General features: G+C 46.1%; 2 protein-coding genes and 1 pseudogene across 2 annotated transcripts in view; 2 read left to right on the top strand and 1 right to left on the bottom strand.

Annotated features, from left to right (window-relative positions):
- LOC132480957 (zinc finger protein 550-like) overlaps window positions 1-6,423 on the bottom strand; it is a 34,629-nt gene extending 28,206 nt beyond the window's left edge. Inside the window, exon 1 of the mRNA XM_060085585.1 lies at window positions 6,383-6,423. Coding sequence (XP_059941568.1) covers window positions 6,383-6,409 — 27 coding nt within the window. The 5' untranslated portion in view covers window positions 6,410-6,423. The remainder of the gene's footprint in view (window positions 1-6,382) is intronic.
- On the top strand, window positions 77-2,930 carry LOC132480508 (atlastin-2-like; annotated as a pseudogene).
- Window positions 6,424-16,163: 9,740 nt separating the features above from the next.
- On the top strand, window positions 16,164-21,430 carry LOC132480655 (zinc finger protein OZF-like). The gene is made up of 3 exons (XM_060085036.1): window positions 16,164-16,241; window positions 18,185-18,311; window positions 19,610-21,430. Exons 1-3 carry the CDS (start codon window positions 16,209-16,211, stop codon window positions 21,124-21,126), a joined length of 1,677 nt encoding a protein of 558 aa, XP_059941019.1. The 5' UTR covers window positions 16,164-16,208; the 3' UTR covers window positions 21,127-21,430.
- Window positions 21,431-25,527: the final 4,097 nt, after the last annotated feature.

The raw sequence follows: 25,527 nt of genomic DNA, 5'->3' as shown, positions 1-25,527 counted from the left end.
ACAGTCAAACACAGGTAGTGGTGTTGGGCTTTTGCACTTGGATAGGATCAACCCTGTCACTCTGTTGCTGGTGAAGATGCAGAGAGACCCAGGCCTGAACCACCGAGGCCTGCTGATCGCCGAGTTCTGTGTTGGGCTCAAGGGCGAGGTGGAAGCAGCCTCTGGATATAACGCAACTGTGGCTGAGAGAAAAGCCTCCCGTGAAGGAAGCCACTGGAGATGACACAGACAATGGTGTTCCATGAGGACTGGGGGCAGATGGTGCGTGCTCTGGGAAAAATTTTCATGATGATAATTCCAACAATGGTAACAGCAAAGTGACAGGTGCTGAGCCTCCCTGGTCCTCACGGTGCACCTGCCCCAGGCTGAGGTCTTCACACGCTGTGGTAAAGTGACTAAAGATCCCTCGCTCTGGAGCCAGATTTCTGGGGTTTGAATTAAGACTCTTAAATCTGACACTTGGGACTTCCCTGGTGGTGCAGTGGTTAAGAATCCACCTGCCAATGCAGGAGACACGGGTTCGAGCCCTGGTCAGGAAAGATCCCACATGCCACGGAGCAACTAAGCCCGAGTGCCATAACTACTGAGCCTGTGCTCTAGAGCTCGTGAGCCACAATTACTGATCCCGCATGCCACAACTACTGAAGCCCATGTGCTCTAGGGCCCGTGCTCTGCAACAAAGAGAAGCCACCGCAATGAGAAGCCCACGCACTGCAATGAAGAGTAGCTCCTGCTTGCCACCATTAGAGAAAGCCCGCGCGCAGCAACGAAGACCCAACACAGCCGAAAATAAATAAATAAATTTATATATATATATAAAATCTGACATTTGCTGGCAGTGTGATCATGGGGAGGACGACATCCCATCATTTCTCCAAGCATCAATTTCCACATTAATACAACAATCATTCCCACTATGCCAATTCTTAGAACTAAAGAGAAAATGTTCCCACACCAGATGCTGTGGAGTGCCTGGCCCAGTTAAGTGTTCCGTGTACTTTGTGACTTTCACTAATCCACAGCCCACAAGGTAAATGCCATCATCACCTCCATGTCACATCCAGAGGCCTGAGGCCCAGGCAGCTCTAAAAAATCAACCACAACCTCAAATTTAAGGAAAAGAAGTGGGGGAATTCCCTGGTGGTTCAGTGGTTAGGACTCCACGCTTTCACTGCTGAGGCCCCAGGCTAAATAGTTGGTCAGGGAACTAAGATCCTACAAGCCATGTTGCGTGGCAAAAAAAAAGGGGGGGGGGTGGCGAGGCAGTGCGTAGGCAGCAGCTGCATGAGGGGCCGCGGCGCCAGAGGCGAACCAGCAACCCAAACACCTGGGTTAACCACGTCTCGTCCACCACCCTCCTAGGTGAGAATTATGAAGATGACGACCTAGGAAACTCTGATGAGGTTATGAAGAAACCATGTCCAGTACAGATTGTTCTTGCACATGAAGATGACCGTAATTTTGAGCTCGATGAAGCAGCTTTGGAGCAGATATTGCTACAGGAGCACATAAGAGATCTTCACATAGTTGTGGTATCAGTGGCAGGAGCTTTTCGTAAAGGGAAATCATTTCTACTGGACTTCATGCTTAGATATATGTATAACAAGGATTCTCAAAGTTGGATTGGTGGAAACAATGAACCACTGACTGGCTTTACGTGGCGAGTTGGTTGCGAAAGAGAAACAACAGGCATATGTCTGGAGTGAACAAAAGTGGCTGTGCTGCTAATGGATACCCAGGGTGCCTTTGATAGCCAGTCAACTATCAGAGATTGTGCAACAGTGTTTGCTCTGAGCACTGTGACTAGCTCTCTCCAGGTATATAATTTGTCTCAAAATATTCAAGAAGATGATCTCCAACGCTTGCAATTATTTACAGAATATGGCAGACTTGCAATGAAAGAAATCTACCAGAAACCATTTCAGACATTAATGTTTTTGATTCGAAACTGGAGTTATCCTTATGAACATTCATATGGTTTGGAAGATGGAAAACAATTCCTTGAAAAGAGATTGCAGGTAAAACAAAATCAACCTGAAGAGCTACAGAATATAAGGAAGCACATTCACAATCGTTTCTCAAATCTTGGTTGCTTCCTTTTGCCACATCCTAGTCTTAAAGTTGCAACTAATCCTAGTTTTGATGGGAGATTGAAAGATATTGATGAAGAGTTTAAACGAGCTTAGAAATCTGGTTCCAGTGCTACTTGCCCCAGAAAATTTGGTAGCAAAAGAGATAAGATACAAGTCACTTGTAGAGATCTTGTAGAATACTTTAAGGCTTACATTAAAATTTATGTAAGAAGTCCATGCTTCAGGCAACAGCTGAAGCTAATAATTTTGCTGCAGTAGCAGGAGCAAGAGAGAAAGTATGGAGTAGGTAGGCGGTGGGGACAAGCCTTACATTGCACCTTCAGATCTGGAAGCAAAAACACCTGGACCTCAAGGAAGTGGCGATTAAACAGTTTCGTTCAGTAAAAAAAATGGGTGGAGATGAATTCTACCGTCGTTAACAGGACCAGCTTGAGGCTGAAATAGAAGAAACCTATGCAAATTTTATAAAGCGCAATGATGGCAAAAATATCTTCTATGCTGCTCGTACGCTTGCCACACCGTTTGCAGTCATGTTTGCTACGTATATAATCTCAGGACTGACTGGCTTCGTTGGCCTAAACTCTATAGCCGTCTGTGTAACCTTGTCATGAGGTTAGCACTGAGTTCTCTTTGTACTTGGGCATATGTTACATACTCTGGGGAGTTCAGAGAAATTGGAACAATGATTGATCAGATTGCTGAAACACTACGGGAACAGGTATTGAAGCCCCTGGGTGATAATTTGACAGAGGAAAACAAAAGGCAGTCTGTAACAAACTCTATCAAAGCAGGCCTGACTGACAAGTGTCTCATCATGCCAGATTAAAAACAGACTGACAGTTCATCTCCTCATGGACTCCACTCTTTCTTCTTTTCATGCTTGCTGTACAATGAGAACTCAAGTAAAAATAAACCAAAGTTTACAATCAACTGTAGAAGTAGTTTAGTATAACTGGCTTCACAGATGGCTGCCACAGAGTGTGAAACTGTTTGTTGGTTTTAAGCATTCTATTTATGGCTCCTAAGACGTGAAGACTGGCTGAGGAGCATTAGTTTTCATGCATACTTGTGCCATGTTTAATTCTTTTTTTTCCCTTTTTACTTAATCTAATGTTAGTGAAATCTGTCTTATGTAAAGGATATTTCAGGGAAATATTTTAAGAAATCTATTTAGAGTCTCTTTAACACAGTGTCCCATTGAAATTTTAATTTTTAGAGAAGTTATGAATCACTGTATCAAGAATCAGATTGGAATGACAATGAAGCCTTTATTGAGCCACAACATTAAAAGTACATGTTGCTGGGCTTCCCTGGTGGTGCAGTGGTTGAGAGTCCGCCTGCCGATGCAGGGGACACGGGTTCGTGCCCCGGTCCGGGAAGATCCCACATGCCGCGGAGCGGCTGGGCCTGTGAGCCATGGCCACTGAGCCTGCGCGTCCGGAGCCCGTGCTCCGCAACGGGAGAGGCCACAACAGTGAGAGGCCCGCGTACCACAAAAAAAAAAAAAAAAAAGTACATATTGCTTTACTACCTTCAATACCAGTATTACATAAATGCATGTATCAGAAACTTCACAGAAATTACATGATAACTCTTGTAGCTAAGAAAATGACTCTGAGGTGTGCATTTGTTTTGCCTTTTAAAATTTATAAACCTGTCCTAAAAGGAGATGCATATCTGGGAAACTGAACTGTCTTTATGCAGTTTAGCCTTCATGTACATAAACTATGCCGTTAATTTTACTGAGGGAGAAATTCCAACCAAAAACGTTGCCTACAGCTATGAGTTAAGCGTGTCTGTACAGTGTGCAGCTTTTATTTTCTAAAATTGCAGACAGGGCATGTATATGAATTCTAGGTATATAACCACGATTTTGTATTAGCCGTTTCGTAGTTTATGACAAACTCTGGTTCTGTGGTTGGCTGATGAGCACAGTCTCTGTGAAGGACTGTTTGCGGCTCATGTCGGGGTGTGGATGCAGAGACGATTCGAAGGTCTTGAGACATTTGTGTTATTTATCGTCTTGAGCACTGTAAGCTCCCTCCACCAAGGGAAGTCAATGGGAATGCTTATAGTGACTTTGTCTTCTGTAGCATTTTAAAGTTCTTTCCTGTAATTTATTTTTAGTACAGAATTAAAATTTTGTTATATATATATAAAGGAACAGAAGTGGGAATTGAACATCCAGCTGGCAGAAGATGGCACACAGTTGCCAGAAGATGGGCAGGGGGGAGCCAGGGGTACCTTAGCTAGAATGAAAACAGCCGGGAAAAGACTGTCCTAAGAGGTGACAGTGATGCACAGGAAGGGTAGGGAGTGACAGCCCTACAGAGACCTGGGAACAGAGCCCCAGACAAAGGAAGATGCAAGGGGAAAAGCTGCAAATTGGGCAGGAATTCTGCAATTTCAGGACCTCCTGGCTGAGTGCGGTGAGTCCGGGAAGAAGGGGAGAGGAAGAAGCGTGGAGGGAGTCACGGGGTAGTTCCAGTGCCGGCCTGTGGGCCACAGTGCAGGAGGCTGTACTTATTATATGTGTGATGGGAGTACCTGAGTGGGCGACTCATTCGTTTAACCATATATTGAGTACCCTTTACAAGCCCAGGCTGTTCTAGGTCTTGGCAGAGAGCAGCAACAGGCGCTCACGGTCTAGGGCTGGAAAGAGATGCTAAACAAGCAAAGATACAAATGAGCAAGACAATGTCAGAGGGACCCAAAGATTCCAAAGGCAAGAAAATAGAGTTTCCCTGGTGGTGCAGTGGTTAAAAATCCGCCTGCCAATGCAGGGGACAGGGATTTGAGCCCTGGTCCGGGAAGATACCAGGTGCCACGGAGCAACTAAGCCCGTGCACCACAACTACTGAGCCTGCACTCTAGAGCCCGTGTGCGACAACTACTGAGCCTGTGAGCCACAACTACTGAAGCCCGCGCACCTACAGCCTGTGCTCCACAACAAGAGAAGCCACCGCAATGAGAAGCCTGTACAACCCAAGGAAGAGTAGCCTCTGCTGGTCACAACTAGAGAGAGCCTGCATGCAGCAACGAAGACCCAACGCAGTTAAAAATAAAATAACTTTTAAAAATAAAGAAAAAAAGAAAGAAAATAGAGCGAGAAGACAAAAGGTCACGGTCTGTTTTCGACAGAGCACCAGGGAAAGCCTGTTTCAGGACATCACACTGGAGTGAGTCTGAAATAAAGTGAGGAAGGAGCCAAGTGAATGGGAAGTTAACAAATAAGACAAGTCCTGACAGCGATCAGGACTATGATGAGGGTACTCAGGGCCACGGCTATGGAGTTACCCAGGACCTCTTGTGTTTTTGTGTCCAAAGGGACACCACACTCCTGCACACTATCACCCCTTACCATATGTAACGGAACCTCAAACAGGAAAACAGATTCAGTGGGAAGCCAGTTCCACTGGCTGTAAACTGGAAGACAAATTCCTTGGCCTTCTGGGCGCACTGCCTGTCCTGACACCTTTTCTGTCCTAGCAGGGCTGCAATCCCCAAGCTGCTGCAGGCTACTCCTGCCTCTTCCCCACCCCAGCCCTTATCTTTGTGGAGGTTACACAGCTGGGAAGCCCAAGGGTCAGATTCCCCCAGGGATGAGCCTCTAACATCAACAAAGGCTCAGGAAGCGCCTCCGCGGAAAGAGAGCCAGAGCGATGCTCCCTGCACCGTGCTGGACGCGGGGGGATACACGTCACCTATGTGGTTTTTCGAGTTCCCTCAACCCAGCTGGAGGAACTTTAGCATAAAAGCCAAGGACAGGGACTTCCCTGGCGGTCAATGGTTAAGACTCCGCGCTCCCAATGCAGGGGGCACGGGTTCCATCCCTGGTCGGGGAACTAGGATACCGCATGCCTCACCACGCAGCCAAGAAAAACAAAACAAAACGTAACCAAGAACAGCAGGGAAAGCTGCTCAAGGTCCTAGACTCGGGAAGGGGCGTGGCCGCAACACACAGAAAGGTCTCCGGACTGTGCGGCCTGCGCTCCTCCCTGCGGGTCCTTCCACGCCAACGGTATGGGGTCAGGGGGATTCGAGAAGCCACATCTTTCCCTACAACACAGCGTCCCACTCACTGACTAACAGAAATGGGACCCTCCGCGTGAAGCCCCTAACCTGGATTCCCACCCGGAGCACAAGCGACCCCATCCCGAGGCTCCGAAAACAATGCCCTGGGGAGGACAAGGTGAGGACTCACAGGACACCACCATCCTGCACAGCAGCGCGCCTCGGCCACGTGGGTGGGGTCCGAGCGGGCGTGGCGTGGAGCACCGTCCACTCACCTGCGCCGGGGTCACCAGCGCCGCCATCGCACCGCGGGGAGCGTAGGGCCACGTGAGGGCGCCGGAGACCGGCGGGTCCAGCGGGCTTAGCTGACCCTCCCCCAGGTCGTACAAAGGCGCAGGTGGGCCCTCCAGCCTGTCCTCCCCGCTCCGTCCCGACGACCCAGGTAGAAGTCACCTAAGATAGAGACACAACGGCCCCGTCACGAACAAACGGCCTCCCTAGCGACACAGGAAGTCCCGCCCCTGACAACGCGAGCCACAAACGCCCGTTTTTCTGTGACGTCATCAGAGCGGCGCTCACAGCCGTTCCGCGGAGCATAGCCTTCAGGGTAATGTAGTTCTTGTCCAGCATCCGCCCGGGAGAGGGAGTCTGCTCTATGGAGCCAAGGTGCCAGAGGCGGGAGACTGGAGCTGGCAAAGGGCCTACAGAGGCTCCAACAAAGGAGGCAAGGCATTGGATGTTTCTAACAGTTTCCCTGTTGTGTTTCCTGTATCTTGTCATTTAAGATGCTCCTAACTGAGCAAGTGGACATACTGTATGGTAAATTTTTTAAACTTCGTATTCTGATGCCTCACCATCCCCACAGTCTGTGAGCACCCCGCCCAGATGACTGAGTACACCAGAGTGATGAGGCTGTGGCCCCTGACACAAGCTCCCCTTGTCCTCCCTTGTGACCTAGTGACATTACAAGGTACCAATGAAATTCCCTCCTGACATCTGCCTGTGTACTCCCCGCCCCGCGCCGCCCGACCTTGTCTTGGGGGCCTCCCTCTCTCTCTCTGGGTTCTCCTCCCGATTGGTTGAGCCTGCTCCGAGGATATCATGATATCACTCAGATACAAAGTACCTGCAGTCATAGATGTGAACTAATAAACTTTATCTTGCTACTGTTCAAATACATGCAGACTGAAGTTTCACAGTTCTGTGCGTTTCAGCGTGTTTGCTCAGGGTCTAGAGAGAACCGACTTCACACATGGTCATTACTAGGATGTTGCAGAAGAGGTTGGGTGTCCCTTAAACAGGTGGACAATAGAAAAACTTTGCTTTCTATAAATGTTTAAATAAATTCATGAAGTTCTTCAAAAGTATGTTTGGGGGGCTCCCCTGGTGGCGCAGTGGTTGGGAGTCCACCTGCCGATGCAGGGGACGCGGGTTCGTGCCCCGGTCCGGGAAGATCCCACATGCCGCGGAGCGGATGGGCCTGTGAGCCATGGCCGCTGAGCCTGCGCGTCCGGAGCCTGTGCTCCGCAGCGGGAGAGGCCACAACAGTGAGAGGCCCGCGTACCGCAAAAAATAAATAATAAATAGATAGATAGATAAATAAATAAAGAGTAGTAGACTGATGAACAGAATATTTCAGATCCAATTAACTAGGTTAATTAGAAAACGACTCCAGCAAGGTGAGCTTCACGTTCTCAGCATCCCATGGGATTGTAAACCAAGCTCATTTTCCTATCTCCTCAGGAACACAGAAAACCACACGTCCCAGTACTGGCACCCAGGTGTGGCCTCCTGTCGATGGCATGAGAGTGGAAGGGTTGTCTGTGTGCAAGTGGTTATGACTTCTGCCCTCCTCTCTCATTTCTCCTATGCAAACAGGATGATGCCAGAGCAAACTTAAAGCAGATGGTAACAGGAGAAGGGTCCCTGAACAATTGTGCTCCCCAGAGCTCCATTCTGACCCACACTGGACCTTGATGTGAGCAAGAAACAACCAGGCCCCCAACGAGGCCACACTGAGGAGTTTCCCACAGACATCCAGAGGCAGGAGTTCCCTTGCAGTCTGAAGCCAGCTGTGGCACACATCCAGTCAGCTCATGGTTGTCCTTGTGTACACATACTTTGGTCTCCTTTTCAGGAACATGGTTTGCATCTTCATCTGCAAGTTTTAGGCATCTCTTCCTGTGGGCCTCACCCTAAATGGTTCTATTTTGGCTTTTCCTCACAGCCTCCCCATGAAGCAGGTGCCTCACAGGCATCATTTTCCATAGGATGAAATCAACTCTCAGGGAGATAAATGTACTTGCTGAAAGGCAGAGATATGGTGAGCAACTGAACAAAGTTGTCCACCAGGTTGGCTGCATCTGGTGTCTGTAATGTATAACCACAGAGCTATGCAGCACTGCTCCAGAATGGGCCAAGTCCTGGCACGATGGTGATCTCTATTTAAAAAGATAGAAATATCATCAACCAAAGAAAATAAATTTATTATTTGAAGCTTAATCAAAAATAAAACTTTGTTGTTCAAGAGACAGTTAAGAAAGTGAAAACTCAAGTCACAACCTGGGGAAATATATTTGTAAGAAATATACGTGATAAATGACTGATTCTCAATTTGTAAATAGTCCTTATACCAATAATAAAAAAAAACACAATTTAAAGTATTTGCAAAAGTTTTGAAGGTATACATCACCAAAGAAGTATAAATGGTAAAGAAGAAAATGAAAATATGTTCCTTGTCATTAATCACCATTGTAAACACAATTTAAAGCCATGGTGAAGTACTACTACACACTCATTTGAATGACTGGAATTCAAGAACAGATAATACCAAATTGTTAAAGATGTGAAACAGTTACCACTCTCATATATTTCTTGAGGGAATAGAAATTGGGTGACTTCTCCGGAGGTCCAGTGGTTAAGACTCCATGCTTCCAGTGCAGGGGGTGAGGGTTCAGTCCCTGGTCCAGGAACCTAGATCCCACATGCCGTGCGGCCAATAATAGTAATAATAATAGGGCTGCCCTGGTGGCGCAGTAGTTAAGAATCTGCCTGCCAATGCAGGGGACACAGGTTCGAGCCCTGGTCCGGGAAGATCCCACATGCGGTGGAGCAACTAAGCCCATGTGCCACAACTACTGAGCCTGCACTCTAGAGCCTGCAAGCCACAACTGCTGAGCCCGTGTGCCACAACTACTGAAGCCTGCGTGCCTAGAGCCTGTGCTCCGGAACAAGAGAAGCCACTGCAATGAGAAGCCCAGTCACTGCAACAAAGGGTAGCCCCCTCTCGCCGCAACTAGAGAAAGCCCGTGTGCAGCAACGAAGACCCAATGCAGCCCCCCCAAAATAAATAAATAAATATAATAATAATAATAATAAATAGAAATCGGTAATTAACTTTAGAAAATACAGCTGTACTCTTTTGAGATGGTATACATATACATATCATATGATATACACAGTAATTTCACTTGCAGGTATATCCTTAAGAAAAATTAAATCATATAACTCAGAAACACTTCTGTGGAAATAGTCACAAAAATAGCAGCTTTATTCATAAAAGCCAAAAAACAATATAATATTTGTGATTTTACTTTTATTTTTCCCCCATCATGTGTTAAAATATCTAAACTAATCCCAAGATAGAGTGGCTCATGCTACATCTCAAGTCCCCATGCTGGAACCTACCTCAATTTCTATTTTTTGTAAGTATCTGGCTCAGTCAGAAGTGGAAACCTAAGGCCACCCAATCAGAATACGCCTGCTCAGCTTTAGTTTTTCACACCTAGCTCCAAAACTTCCCTGTACCCCATTTAAGAAAACTTAACCCAGCTATGACCAATCAGCAATTGCCTAGTATGAATTCCTTGTCCTCAAGGACAGGAATTTTGTGTAAGTAATCTGAAGTAATCTGTGCATTCTGAATAGCTCTTTGGAGCTCCTTCCTGTTTGCTACACTGGATGATTCCCAGTTTGTGAATCAGTACATAAAAGCCAACTGGATTCCAAAATTAATGTCTCTGAAATTTTCCCTTAACACACATGTCAAGACTTTTTTCCTTTTTTAAAAAAGATAGATTTCTATGGTCCAAATATTTTAAATTCAATTTTATATTCTACTCTTGAATTTTTAATTTCTTTGCTTCCTTTCTTGTTTTTGGCAGGTATAGCAATGCTACTTAGAGCTATCTGACATGTTCCCTGATTGATATACTGGTTTATGTAGTGCATATATCAATAGAAAGTACTTTTTGCATGAAGGGACACAGGTTTAAAGTAAATGTATAATACTAAACACTACTGCAAAATAATTTTAATGGATACCCAATGCTAGTTTATGATATTTACTAATATCTTCAGTGTTACCAACATTTAGTAACTAACGTCAGACTTACTGAGTCTCATCAATCTGAGTGGGTTCATTTGCATTTGCATTTTTTCCTCTTGGAAAATACGGTTCTTTTATTTTTAGAAAATTTAGTTTCTTTCTGGTAATTCTAATTTCAAGTGGCAAACAAGAATTTTGCCTTTACAGGTTTTAAATATTCCTCTCATTAATTTGTAGTATTTATTGAATTTACTTATTATTTACATATTAACGCTTAAAAAGTATAGGTGGTTCAATATCTTATGTGTTTTCGTCTTATTTCAATTTTTATGATTTTTTTAAAATAAAAGAAACCTGCTATTATGATATAGTTTGTGTATATGCTGTGATCATTTTTACATATGGGTTGAGAAGTCCTGCAAGTCATGCCAAATTGATAGTGTTGTGAAATGTGAAATAAAAAGGAGCCACTTATGTCAAGGGATTTTAACATGGAGCTGGGAGGCTATTAATTAGTGGACCTCCTGCACTTTCCCATCATGTGAAACCATGAAGTTTTATTTTTCTAACATCTTTATTGAAGTATAATTGCTTTACATTGTTGCGTTAGTTGCTGCTGTGTAACAAAGTGAATCAGCTATACATAGACATATATCCCCATATCCCCTCCCTCTTGCATCTCCCTCCCACCCTCCCTATCCCACCCTTCTAGGTGGTCACAAAGCACTGAGCTGATCTCCCTGTGCTATGTGGCTGCTTCCCACTAGCTATCTATTTTACCTTTGTTAGTGTATATATGTTCATGCCACTCTCTCACTTCGTCCCATCTTACCCTACCCCCTCCCCGTGTCCTCAAGTCCATTCTCTACGTCTGTGTCTTTATTCCTGCCCTGCCCCTAGGTTCTTCAGAACCATTTTTTTTTCTTAGATTCCATATATATGTGTTAGCACACGGTACTTGTTTTTCTCTTTCTGACTTACTTCACCCTGTACGACAGACTCTAGGTCCACCCACCTCACTACAAATAACTCAGTTTCGTTTCTTTTTAGAAACCACGAACTTTTTTTTTTTTTTTTTTTTTTTTTTTTTTTTTTTTTTTTTTTCGGTATGCGGGCCTCTCACTGTTGTGGCCTCCCCCGTTGCGGAGCACAGGCTCCGGACGCGCAGGCTCCGGACGCGCAGGCTCAGCGGCCATGGCTCACGGGCCCAGCCGCTCCGCGGCATATGGGATCCTCCCAGACCGGGGCACGAACCCGTATCCCCTGCATCGGCAGGCGGACTCTCAACCACTTGCGCCACCAGGGAGGCCCCTAGAAACCACGAACTTTTGATCTGGGCCAACCTGCAAGTATTCCAAGGACACTGCAAAAACACCTGCAACTTGCCACAATAATGGGCTTATACCTCCCTCTAGTGATGGGGTTAGCACTCAACCCTGTTCAGCAAAGACTAGCTTCTGCAGCCAACTCCAATTAAAATGCTCTGTAACGCAAGCCCCTCTTTGCCTTTAAAATCTCCTGACTTTTATTCCCCAGCTGGACACCTTTTGGGTTGTCACTTGAATGTGTGTCCGCAATTGCAAATCTTTGATTCCAAGCAAATGTGTCATGCTTGATTAGTGCCGCTCAGGTTTACTTAGGTCCACAGTATCAACGACAGACTTCATTATCTAATTTTTTTTTTTTTTTTTGCGGTATGCGGGCCTCTCACTGTTGTGGCCTCCCCCGTTGCGGAGCACAGGCTCCGGATGCGCAGGCTCCGGACGCGCAGGCTCAGCGGCCATGGCTCACGGGCCCAGCCGCTCCGCGGCATATGGGATCCTCCCAGACCGGGGCACGAACCCGTATCCCCTGCATCGGCAGGCGGACTCTCAACCACTTGCGCCACCAGGGAGGCCCCATTATCTAATTTTATATACTTATTCTCTTAGCCAATGATGAAGAACACAGGGATGTTTAGTTGCATATAATTCTCTTTTTAATTTTTTTTTTTTTTTTTTTTCTTTTTGCGGTATGCGGGCCTCTCACTGTTGTGGCCTCTCCCGTTGCGGAACACAGGCTCCGGATGCGCAGGCCCAGCGGCCATGGCTCACGGGCCCAGCCGCTCCGCGGCATATGGGATCCTCCCAGACCGGGGCACGAACCCGTATCCCCTGCATCGGCAGGCGGACTCTTAACCACTGCGCCACCAGGGAGGCCCTCTTTTTAATTTTTTATTCCAAAATCTTATTGACTTGATTTTTCTTACTTGAAAATTCTTCCAAGATTTTTATAAAACAACAACAACAACAACAAGTAGGACTGTGGCTACTTTCAGCCTTTTCACAACTGGAGTGCTTTTTTACTAATCCTGTATCAACTTTTATGTTGAGAAATGAGAGTTAAATCAGAATTTTGTAAAGGTTATACATAAAGGCTTTGCTGGGTCTACTTTGATGTGTTTTTAATTTGTACTTCCCTCAAGGACAAGGTGCATTAATGCCCTGGGGCTTTTCACATCACAAACCGGCAGCGAGGGGAACTACATTACCCAGAAGACGGTGCGGACCGGCCTTGTTCTCCTCTCCAAAGAAGGCACCAAATTAGGGCTCTTCCGGATTGTGAAATAATCAGGGGCGGGAGTTCCGGTATCTTTCTGATGGCGGTCGTTTGGCGGCTTTTGCTGCCGTCTGCAGGACCCGAGGCTCTAGGTCACTCGGTGGAGCGGAGCTTAGAGAAACTGGAAGGAGCCCGAGGGGGCGCCGTCCACACTGCCCAGGAGTGAGCGGGTTGCGGAACCCGCTTCCGGGATTTTCGGCCTAGGTCTCCGCCATTATCCCGCGCGTCTCCTGGCACCACCGCGCCCACAGGGTCCTATGTCAACCAGCGCGGTGCAGGACCCGGCCCAGGTGACTGTTCTGCCCCCCCGACCCAAATCCTCAAGCCCCCAGGGAGGGTCTCCTGCTCAGGGCAGTGGGGTTCAGTCCCCTGTTTTCAGAACTTTGGGTGTGCGTGTGTGGTGGTCCCATTTCTGACAGGCTGTGTGACGCAGTGTGGAGCGTGTTAAAGGCTGTGGGCTTCTCCCGTGCAAAGCCTTGGAGGTGCTCAAGAGCCGGGAGCATTCGGGAGTCCAGGACTTAGGCTGTCACCACATGGACATCAGTCCGCCAGTGACCTCCCCACCCCAGGGCAGGAGGTTCTTTCTGCAGGGACAGGGCATTTAAGGAGGAGTCAACAGACTGCGTCAACTGAGCCAACAGTCAGCATTCTGGGAACCATGGAGGGTTGTGAATAAATCAGGACGACCCTCTGAGTTTTAAAGTATTTCAAAGGCTGCTCACGGGAGAACAGACTGGAGATGGGGAGCTGAGGGTGGAGGCAGGGAGACCTGGGAGAGCCCAGTGCATTCCACTCCAGAGAGTAAGGTGGCTTCTGGACCAGAGTGGTGCCTATGGAAGTTGCTGACCTGAAACAAACAGTCTGCACGCTATGTCACTTGCAAAGATGGGTTTTTTTTGTTTGGTTTTTTGGGTTTTTTTCCAGAATCATCAGGGAATTGCAATTGGGGTGTGCAACCAAGGTGAGCTAAGACTTTTATAGAGATTAAAGAAGGAAGTTAGAAGGGCTATAGTCACCAAAGGGTCCATGGCTTTTCATTGGCCAAGTCCTTTCCAGGAAAGAAGAGAGGCTTTCTTCTTCCTTTTGGATTCCGTTATTGTCTCAGGTCAGTGAGGGCTTCCCCTTCTGGTGTGCCAACTTTAATTGAGGTTTCTGTTTATTAATTTGTTTTACAAAGGAAGTTAAGTAATAAGATTCCCAGTAAACTTTAAAGATAATTGGTAGGATTTCCTGGTGCTGTGAATGTGGCTCCGAGCTAAAGGACAGACTACAGTACAATAAAGGTTTTCTTTTGGCAGAGCATCTGGGAAGACTTGAGACCAGACTGATGTGAGAAGTCAGTTTTAGGGAGAGATTAAAAGCTGGATTCGGGACATGCTGTTTCTGAGATCCCAAAATTGAGGTAACAATAGGAGCTGCTGGAATCTGTAATCTGGAATTGGGGGAGGAGGACACTGGCCAACTGATGTCCATGTGGTAACAGCCTAAGTCCTGGACTCCAGCCAAGCCAGGATCTCAAATTTAGGAGGGAAAGTCTTGTCACTTTTCTGTGCAAGGGGACCTCAGATGAAAGTAGACAGACCTGGGGCTGGAGGGCAGGGCAGAGTGGGTGGGGCTTTCTGAGGCTGCCTGAAGATGGGAGGGTCCTGTGGTTCCAGGGCTTTCTGGGGAAGCAAGGGTATAAGGAGTAAGGAGCCTTGCCTGGGATGGAGATGGAGAAGGAGGTGTGACGTGTAGCTTCAGTGCTCTGAACACGCAGCCGACTGTCTATTCCTTGTGGAGCCAGAAAACGGTCAGCCAGGGTGGTGGAGCAGCTCACGCCCAGCCAAGGGCACACGTGCCTCAGCTCTCACAGGAAGCTACAAAGTTAAAAATGTATAGATTTAGCAAGTTAATCTTGTGTAAACAGGTAATAACTGCTTAAAATGTGAATATATATCTGTGCTATAATAATATACATATGTTTAGGTTTTGCTTTGGGCTCTTCACCTAGAGCTCTGAACCCCTTGAATTTCCTGGATTGAGGATTGTTTTTTGTTATTCACAAATAGCCTCTTTAATCACACAGGAGTTTGACTTAGCATGGGTCCCCTAGATAACCTCAGGATTGGACTGGTCACCAGGAAAATAAGGTGAATACAAGGTTAAACTTTCATCCCCACATGGGACCTCCCAAGGATCGGGGGGAGCTGGAGATTAGGTATAAAAACTGCTGAACAATGAAGTTCAACGTTCCTTCAGATTGGTGAACACATTAAAATAGTGGAAGTGCTGGGAGGGTGGCCTGTACTGAAAGGGTCTGGAAACCCCCTGCTGCCCTCTATCCCCCCACCCTGACCTAGATGTCACTTGCATTTGACTGTTCCTAAGTTGTATACATTATAGTAAACCAGAAAAAGTAAGAAAAGTGTTTTCCTAACTTCATGGGTCATTTCAGCAAATTATCAAAACCGAGAGGGGTTCATGGGAAACCCTGAATTTGTAGCCAAGGGGGACAGAAGTCCTGGTAGCCTGGGGACCAGGGATCGGAACTGGCTTCTCAAGAGAGGGCAGTTTATGGGCCTGATGCCTTAAACCTGTGGATTCTGTCACTAAGTTCAGGTAGTGTAATAATAGGAATGAGTACGGCACCAGGGTGGTGTCATAAAATTAGATAACTGGTGGTTTAAAAAAAGATACTTTGTCTCAGAAAGCCTTGAAAGACATGTAAGAAAAACCTAATTTTCAAAAACATTTATAGAAATCTTAATCCTGTGTTCTGTAATAGCTGAATCTCAGCATGGAAGAGGTAATAATGCATTATGAGTTAGACATCCTAAGTGTTGCCATTTACACGAAGACACTGAGACTCACAGAGGGTGAGTTTTTTTTTTTTTTTTTGCCACGCCCCGCGGCATGTGGGATCTTAGTTCCCCAACCAGGGATGGCACCCGGGCTCCCTGCAGTGGAAGCTTGAAGTCTTAACAACTGGACCGCCAGGGAAGTCCCAAGGACGTTGAGTCTTTCTCTAAGGCTATCGAGTTGTCAAGATACAGCTCTGAAGAGTGAGGATCTGAGGTCAGAGGTCAGCCTCAGATGACTCATGTCCAGGAAAAGGAAGGGAAGAAACAGCTCAGCCTTTACATCCTCACCATAATCCCCTTTACCTCAGATACTCCCTCTTTTCACAGGTTCCCATGGTGGCAGGAGCATTTATGGTCCCTGGACAGGTAAGTGGAAGAAGCCCCAGTACCAACCCAGACGTCATCCCTACCCGTGGTCCTGACACACAGATATAGGAGACAGTGTTGTCCTGGGATTATGGGTCCTTAGGTCTGAGCCCTTGCATCATCTCAGGCACAGGACCATTAATCAAAGCCAGAAGTTGTACAGAGGTGTTCCCATGTATCCAGTGGAGAAGGTCAAGTGGTGACATGTCCTTGGGCACAGCCTGGAGATGAGACTGAGAGGGGAGTATTCAGGGAACTGCAGGACCCATGACTTGGGCTGATAAAGACTCGGGGCATGAGTCATTCCTGGGATGGCAGCCTGAGGAGCTGGGCCTCTTATGAGGGGGCGGGTCCATGCCACGTTGGCCACAGAGGAGGGAAGTGATCTGACGCTGGGTCTGAAGAGGCTGCTCTGCCTGCCCAGAGGAGGAAGACGGTGGGGGGGTGGGGTGAGGGTGGAGCCAGGGGCCCAGTGGAAGGCACAGTCCTGGTGAATGTCGACTGTGACTGGATCCTGGCAATGGCTCTGTAGCAGGAGAGGAGGTGAGTCTGAATCTCGTTTGTGGTACAGCTGATTTCCTGCTGTACAGGATGAGAGAGAGTAGTCTGACATGACCCCAGGATGTTTGCCTCTAGGTGACAGTGGGGACGCCATGTCTGAGACGGGAAGTCAGAAGTAGGAGTAATGGACAGAAGGACTGTCCAGAGTTCCGTGTCCCCAGGCTGAGTCTGAGATATTGCCGGGGTGTCTCACAGGAGGTGTCAGGTGGGCCACTGGAAACACACCTGGAGTTCAGGGAAGGTGGGGTTCAGGATTGAAGATACCCCTGAGCAGGCGGATGGCATGTGGACCAGGTCAGATTCCAGGCCCTCAGGTCATGTGTGGGTGCCATGAAAGTTGTAGGGTGGGGAGGGTGTTCTCCGTGGACTGGCTCACCTCCCTGGGCATGGGGACAGGGGTGGCTGTCATCACTAAGATGGACGAGGCAGTGCAGTGACCATGAGTGTGTGGGGGGTGGGAGTGGCCTCGGGGGAGGTCCTGGTCGTGGCACAGGATTTGAAGGGGTGGATAAGGTATGGATTCAGAAGCAAGGCAGGAATGGAGGTCAGATGACAGGGAGGTAAGGCCTGGGGCATTGTTTCCCCTACACAGGCTCAAAGTCTTGTGATGACTGTGGTTGGAGCCTGAAGAATGTGAGACTGGACGACAGACCAGCTGAGGGCAGATGAGTGCAGCTGGGACAGGGTCTTGGGCTGGGCTGGGGGCTGGGGGCCTGGGCTTGGAATGAGAGGAGCAGAGAGAGGAAGGGGTGAGTGGTGTGGGGTCAGCACGTGGGACACTGTGGAGGACGAGGGCTCCGGGCATCTGACCCTTCACGATGTCTGGGTGCTGATGTGGGAACAGGGATCAGGGCCAGGTGGGGGGACGGAAAGCAGTGCTGGGACCGCCTGTAGTAGCGGGTACCGCAGAGGCCTGGGGAAGCACTGCGTGCTGCGTGGCACATGGGGAACACGATGAGGTGCCGAAGGCCTGGGGCCGAGGTGGTGGCGGGGGGGTCACGGTCGGGCACGTGAGGGAGCTGTGACCCTGCAGGGCTGGGCAGTGGAGAGGGAGGGAGTGTGAGCATGGACTCAGGGCCCTGGTCCCCAGGCTTTACTCCAGGGGGCTGAACACACGTGTCATTGTATGTGATGTGATCTGTGTGATCTCAGGAGAGTCGACTCTGAGGAGGGTGGCTGGGGGTCTGTGGGGCAGCCCCAGAGCGTCTTGTGAGACTGCTTGTCTCCCTCTTCTGTTTTAACTGAATGACTTAACACTAGCAGGTTCCTGTGGCATCAGGACCTGGTGTGTCCTCTGAGCTGGGTCACTGGGGTGGACGACCATGAACTGGGGGTCCTGATTGCAGAGGCTGCTGTGAATTCACTTGTCCCCCTCATGACAGGGCCATGTGATCTTTGAGGATGTGGCTGTGTCCTTCTCCCAGGAGGAGTGGGGTCTCCTTAACGATGCTCAGAGACTCCTGTACTGTGACGTGATGCTGGAGAACCTGTCACTTATAGCCTCCCTGGGTAAGGACCCCTGTTCCCACACCATTGCCCCGTATGGGACTCTGCCCTTCTTTTTTGCATGGCTCACTCCATCCTTCCCAGCCTGGACCTTGGACACTGCTTACTTCCCCGATTTCCTGGCACTTGAGCTGCATTCCCCCACCCTGTGTGTGTTCAGCCCTGTACCATAGGCCCTGAAGCCTTTCACAGAAGCCTTTGGTCTCAGAGGCTTGAAGCCTGCCCAACTGATGCCACTTAGCTTTGCCACTGCTAGGTGTGTTGACTGTTCAGATGTGTGCAAGATCCGTGTCACATATTCTAACCCTTTTTTTTGCACTGCCTGTGTCAGGAATTACAGACACTTACATGGTCAGCATTTGTGGTCAACCCTAGATTATTTTTGCAAGACTCCTTAAGGTTCTTCTAGTGATACATTTTTTTCCTGAAGTCTGTCATTGGTTGGTTCACTCTGGGCCAGTGTCTTTCTCCTAATGGCCTACTTTCCTCTGAGGACTTTGATCTGGTAGGGTTCATAGTCACCCAGCCTGAGCTGAGGGGTGGAGACAACCCTGGGTCCCTGACGAGGTAGGCCCCTCTCTAGTCATAGGAGGAGGGTTAATTGCATCCTAAGCCTGGTGAGTAGGAGCTGTAGGAAGGCAGGATATCATTGATGAGTTCTAATCCTACAGGGAAATGTCCTTTGTTCTCTCCTCTTTCAACGTCAAGACTCATCGTGCTCTTACTTCATTTCTTTCTTCCACTTCTCCCCATTTCAACACTTTGCCCACTGTTCATCTCTACTGTGATTTCTGACTCCTGTTTTCCACCTTAGTGTCCTCCACACCTCTCCTTTCCCCCTCTGCACTGTTCTCCAATTTTATGTATTTTGTATATTGTATATGCATATCCTTAATGTATCATGAGAGGTACATGTTTACTTATATTGTCTTTGAACACTGATAGTCAGGTGTAATTGCATTTTCCTGGATTGAGACACACATTCTACAGAGCTGACACTTGTCACCACCAGAAAGTCCTGCTGAAAGCCATTGGCCGAGGAGTGGGTTGTTCTAGCCTCCCCTCCCGGCACGGCGCCACATCCTGGTATCCTGTGTTCTTGCTGGTTTGAGACATTTCCTGTTCTGCGACCATCAGAGGCCTAGCATTGCACAGTATCCCCTTCTACCACTTGATCCTTTCTCCCTTGTTTTAATAACAAACCCATGGGCTTATTCCTACATGTGTCATGCACAGATTTGTAGTGGGGTCCTGTCCCACTAACGTCTCCATACAGTTTATCAGCATTTTTGTGCTTTCAGGGTGTTGGCCTGCAGTAAGTACTGAGGAGGCTACTTCTGAACAATGTGTTTCTGTAGAACAAGTGGCACAAGACAGGAATCCAAATCCAGACCTATCTATCCTGAAGACTCTTACTTCGGATACGGGTGCCCTGGTAGAGAAAGACGTTTTGTACCTGGCTGAGCACCAAGGAGTGCATCCCGGGCTGAAACCATCCTCTTCTGGGGCTTGTGGGAAAATGTTCACTTCTCACCTACAACAGCACCAGAAGCAGCCCAGTGGAGAGAAACACCTCAGAAGTGAGGAGAATGGGGCCTTGCTTTTGACGAGCTGCGAAGTCTTTTTACCTGACAATATGTTCACATGTGGAGAGGTTGAGAAGGCTTTCCTAGGCAGCTTGGGCTTTCCCCAGCAGCAGCCCTCCCACGATGGACAGCATCCAGGTAGAAGCAGACAGAGCAGGGAGGTCTCTCACCCTGGGCAAGGGGATTACGAGTGCAGCGAATGTGGCAAAGCCTTCAGTAAGAAGTATAAATTCACAGAGCACCTGAGAGTTCACACTGGAGAAAAACCTTATGGGTGCAGCGACTGCGGGAAGTTCTTCAGACTCAGGGGGGGTCTTTCTCATCATCGGAGAGTTCACACAGGAGAAAAGCCTTTTGATTGCAGTAAATGTGGGAAAGTCTTCATCTACAAATGTAAACTTGTTCAGCACCAAAGAGTCCACACTGGAGAAAGACCCTATGAGTGTAATGAATGTGGGAAAGCCTATGCCCGCAAGGATTCACTTGTCCAGCACCAAAAGGTCCACACTGGAGAGAAACCTCATAAATGCAGTGAATGTGGGAAGCTCTTCCTTTACAGAAATAAACTTCTTGTGCACCAGAGGATCCATACTGGAGAAAAGCCTTTTAAGTGTACCGAATGTGGGAAGTCCTTCAGTTATAAAACCAGTCTTATTATCCACCAGAGAACCCACACTGGAGAAAGGCCTCATATGTGCAGTGAGTGTGGGAAAGCCTATGTCAACAAAAAAAGTCTTATTGTACACCAGAGAATTCACAATGGAGAAAAAGTGTATGGGTGTAAGAAATGTGGGAACTTCTTTATAAGCAGCTTTGCCCTCAATAAACACCAGAATGTTCACACTGCACAAAGGCGTTATGAGTGCAGCGAATGTGGGAAAGCTTTCAAGAGGAAAATCAGACTTGCTGAGCACCAGAGAATCCACACTGGAGAAAGACCCTATGAGTGTAATGAATGTGGGAAAGCCTTCAAGCTAAAGAATACACTTGTTAGCCACCGAAATGTCCACACTAGAGCAAAGCCTTTCCAGTGCAGTGAATGTGGGAAGCCCTACAGTAACAAAACAAGTCTTATTGTCCACCAGAGAATCCACACTGGAGTAAAGCCTTTTCAGTGCAATGAATGTGGGAAGCCTTATAGTTACAGAACAAGTCTTATTGTCCACCAGAGAATCCACACTGGAGAAAGGCCTTATGAGTGTAGTTCTTTGTATGTAGCTCCAAGCTCATAAAAAAGAGGAAAGTTCACACTGGAGAAATGCCTTCTGGACTTATGTGTTTCTTCACTTGAGTTAACATCTAGCACCACAACTCCTGTGTTGTAGAGTAGGTGAATGTTTAACTTACGTGGGGTCAAACTTTTTAAAGTGGTAGTATCCTTTTATAGTCTTGCCAGAAACACCAGAACCCCAGTTCCCATTCTTTCCATTCTTACCAACACTTGGTATGTGCAGGGTTTCTAATTTTTGTGACATCATAGGTATATAGTGGTATCAAGTGATTTTCATTTGCATTTCCCTACTGACATGATGCTGAGTGGTCTTCCATATATTGTTATTGAAATTTCTATTCATTTGATTTGCTGTTCTAATTACTGAGTTTTGACATTTCTTCATGAATTATTAAGGTTCTCTAATGGAAATACTTAGCAATACATTCTTCCAGCATTGGTGTTGTCTTTTCAATTACTTTTCCAGAGAAAAAGTTCTTAATTTTAGTGTAGTCTAATTTGTCCATTCTTATACTTTTTCCCGTTTCCTCCTGTAACTTTTATGGTTTAGGGTTTTTATTGATGTAAAGGAATCATTTTCAATTAATTGTGGGAGTTATTTTTTAAAATCTAGATACCCAATTGCTGCAGTGATACTGATTTAAAAGATTATACCTTTTCCCCTGAATTGCTTTAGTATCTTCATCGAAGGTCAATCATTTATGTATATGTTTATTTCTGGAATTTCTATTCTGTTGCATTTATCTACTTTATTTATGCCAGTATTTTCATGTATTAACTAATTTGTTTTTATAGAATGTCTTGAAATCAAGGTTGTATACTCCTTTGACTTTCTTTTTTTCAGTCATTATAGCCTTTCTTGGTTCTTTGCCTTTCCATATGAAGTTTAGAATCCACTTTTCAGCTTATACAGCACAAAAAATCCTACTAGGAGTTTCACTGGGATTGCATTTAGTCTTCAATTTATTTTTATTTTTATTTTTTGGCTGTTCCACGCAGCTTATGGGATCTTAGTTCACTGATCAGCAATTGAACCCAGGCCAGGGCAGTGAAAGCGCCGAGTCCTAACCACTGAACCTCCAGGGAATTCTCCTAGTCTTTATTAGAAAGAAATACTGAGTGTCCCAATCCATAAACATGATACATCTCCTTTTATGTAGATCTTATTTAATTTTGGATGGAAATGTTTTTAGATTTCTTTTTATAGGTCTTGCATATGTATTTTCTAAATCTGATAATATTGTGAATGGGAATTAAAAAAATTTTTTTCCTTTGTGAAATGTTCAGTGCTAGTACACTAAGAGAGATATCAAACTATGGACAGAAGTGAGCCTTCTTAATCCTACAACATCTACAAAGAGCTATTAGAAATACTATACCTTTGAACCATTATTAAACTATTGCCATTAGAATAAAAGGAGGGCAGCTGCTCATTGTTCTCTTATTCAGTATCATCCTGGAGTTCCAATTTCATTCAATACGAAAAAAAAAAAAAAAACCAAAAACGGCAAAATAATGAATATGTAGCAATTGGAAAGGAAGAAACCACCTAAAATATGTCCTCAGTTTTCATCTTCACTATGATTCCAAATGTGGAAACTCATTTTAGTGCCTCAACCCATCATAAACTCATAATTTTTTCATCACCCATTCGCTGACCTTCTTACTTCCTTAGGACCCATCGCCTTCTATTACACGATGCAACTTAATATCATAGAAGAACTGCTTATTTTATTTTTCTATCAAATACAGAGTAAGTTCCAGTAGGAAAGTATGTATTTACATGTTGTGCACTGATACAGTCTGTATTCCTAGAAACATGTCTGAAACACATACGGTACTTTTTGATTTTTGGCCTCACTGCATGGCATGTGGGGTCTTAGTTCCCAGACCAGGGATCAAATCCTTGTCCCCTGAAATGGAAGCGCAGAGTCTTAACCAGTAGAACGCCGGGCAAGTCCCCCATGTGGTACCTACTGACATCTTAAAATATGGAACAAAACGATAATGCACATTTAACATTCATTTGCACAACTGTGGATATACTTTCTAACTCTCCTCACCCTGCCTTTTCCTTCAGTTTTACTACCATGAATGCTCTGAGTTATAGGAAGAAATTATGTTTTGTGAAAAGCCTTTAAATCTACTAAAGAATCCCCAGTAGGCATTTTAGTGGTTTCCTTCTCTCACTTATTAGATGTCATGTTTTTTTTTTCCTCACATTCCAGTGGGATTTTGATTATTTCAAAAACCAGTTTTCCACCATCAATTTCTGCCACTCCTCATGGATATCTATCTCATTAAGCACTTTTATTATTTTATTTTTTTTAGTTTATTTCTTTTTGGCTGCTTTGGGTCTTCGTTGCTGTGCACGGGCTTTCTCTAGTTGCAGCCAGTGGGAGCTACTCTTTGTTGCGTTGTGCAGGCTTCTCTTTGGGATGGCTTCTCTTGTTGTGGAGCAAGGGCTCTAGGTGCACAGGCTTAGTTGCTCTGCAGCATGTGGGATCTTCCCGGACCAGGGCTCGAGCTCATGTCCCCTGCATTGGCAGGCGGATTCTTAACCACTGCACCACCAGGGAAACCCTAAGTACTTTTAATAGCTCTGGGTAGTTACAGTCTCAAATGTTTTTCAAAGTTTGTCTCCTCTCCATATGCAGACACTGTCAGTGCACTTACAGGTGATGTAATCACTTCCAAGGAGCAGATGACATCGTGAGGTTCTAAACGTTTATCTCAGGCTTACCTGTCCCCATTGCACACTCAGATGCTGCCATGGCATCCTTGTTACGGGAGCAAATACACATCTGGTAAGTATCTCTTCAGGTATCTGATTCTTAGAAAACATTTTTGTCAGGAAACCGGAAATTAACTATTCTTAAAATAAATTTCACTTCCTGAGGTCAGGACAATAAAAAAGGAACCACCTTATGTAGGTTATATATATATAGATATAGACAGACATAAGAACAAAGCCATAAAAACAGGAAAGGCATTTGCTGAGGAAACCAGAGGCATGTTGCCCCTCATCAACGTGCATTAGGAGTGCCTGACACTTCCCCTCTCTCCTCAGTTGCATTGTTTTGCAACTTGTTTCACTGGCTTCTCACTAAACACACTGATCATAAACAGGGTTCACTGTAGAGGCTTCATGATAAGGTAGGTTGTGAGTAATAAGATGAAGATGAGCTCCTACTCTGAGTAGATGCCTAGTGTCTGTGGTATCTGCTGATGAGGGGCATGTTGTGTCATGGAGACTTCAATGATGTGTCTCTAAATTTTTATCCTTGGCGGAAGGCTGTTCATTGCATCTCAAGTACTTGGATGTCCTCTTTATCATAGTAATCGACACTCTCTACACTCCTAGGGCCTTGGCTTCCATTCCTCACCTATAGAAGTGGATCCATTCTCCTGTCATCTGTATGTCTATCATCTATATATATATCTCTTATCATCTTTGCCTTATTGTGATTTCATCTCAATGACATGTCCCATTTATAAGATAATTTTCTTAAACAGAAAATAAAAATTTGGACCAGACATCCTCTTAGAAGAATGGAGTAACCCTGCACTCAGTGAGAACAGGGCATTTAATTTAGACCCTTCCTGTGTCTCTGCAGAACCTCTATGATCAGGGGAAGTGGTCAATCATTACTACCTGTGACTAACTGGAGGTCATTAAGAGTGGACTGATCCACAACCTAAGCAATGTCATGGTTGTTAAGACACTCAGATTTATGCACACTCCCAAATTCCCAGGGAAATTCTACTGGCATATGTTTTTGTTACTTAACTTCATCTTGTGATTCTTATCAAGATTTCTGGTTCTTTCCTTTGTCCCTTATTTTGCTTCATTTTCTAGTATTGTAACCTATTTTCATCACACTGGTGATATTTTTTACTTCAACCTTAAATAGTATTATAAAAATAATGTTCACTATGAATATTTTGAATGAACCCACTGGTGTATAAAGTTAAGCTGAATAATGACATTGATACACTACACTCCTCCTCCCTTACAAAGTCCGCATCCCAGAGAAGCAACACTTCACAATTGGTGAGGATCTCTCCAGACAGAAGTGACAACTTCATACAAATATTCGATAAGATCTTGGAGAACACCCCCTAACCACTGGACCACCAGGGAATTCCCTCCTTTGGATTTTTTAATTGAAGTATTTATTGTGAAAATCAGTGATTCACATGCAAGGGTAAGAATGCAGAGAGGGAGTTCCCTGGTGGTCTAGTGGTTAGGATTTGGTGCTTTCACTGCCGTGACCCAGGTTCAATCCCGGGTTGGGGAACTGAGATCCTGCACACCTTGTGGCACAGAAAGGAGAGGACAAAGGAAGGGAAAGGGAAGCAAAGGGAAAGGGAAGGGAAGGAATCAGAGAGATTCCTGTGT

This window comes from Mesoplodon densirostris, chromosome 19, assembly GCF_025265405.1.
Source record: "Mesoplodon densirostris isolate mMesDen1 chromosome 19, mMesDen1 primary haplotype, whole genome shotgun sequence".
NCBI classification, from domain to species: Eukaryota; Metazoa; Chordata; class Mammalia; order Artiodactyla; family Ziphiidae; genus Mesoplodon; species Mesoplodon densirostris.
This window is presented reverse-complemented; position numbering and strand designations above follow the sequence as displayed.

Excerpts from the sequence above, each read along its gene's own strand:
- LOC132480655 (XM_060085036.1), top strand. The coding sequence starts at position 16,209 with ATGGTGGCAGGAGCATTTATGGTCCCTGGACAG. Across the intron at positions 16,242-18,184 it reads CATTTATGGTCCCTGGACAG|GGCCATGTGATCTTTGAGGA; the intron begins GTAAGTGGAAGA and ends CCCTCATGACAG. Across the intron at positions 18,312-19,609 it reads GTCACTTATAGCCTCCCTGG|GGTGTTGGCCTGCAGTAAGT; the intron begins GTAAGGACCCCT and ends TTGTGCTTTCAG.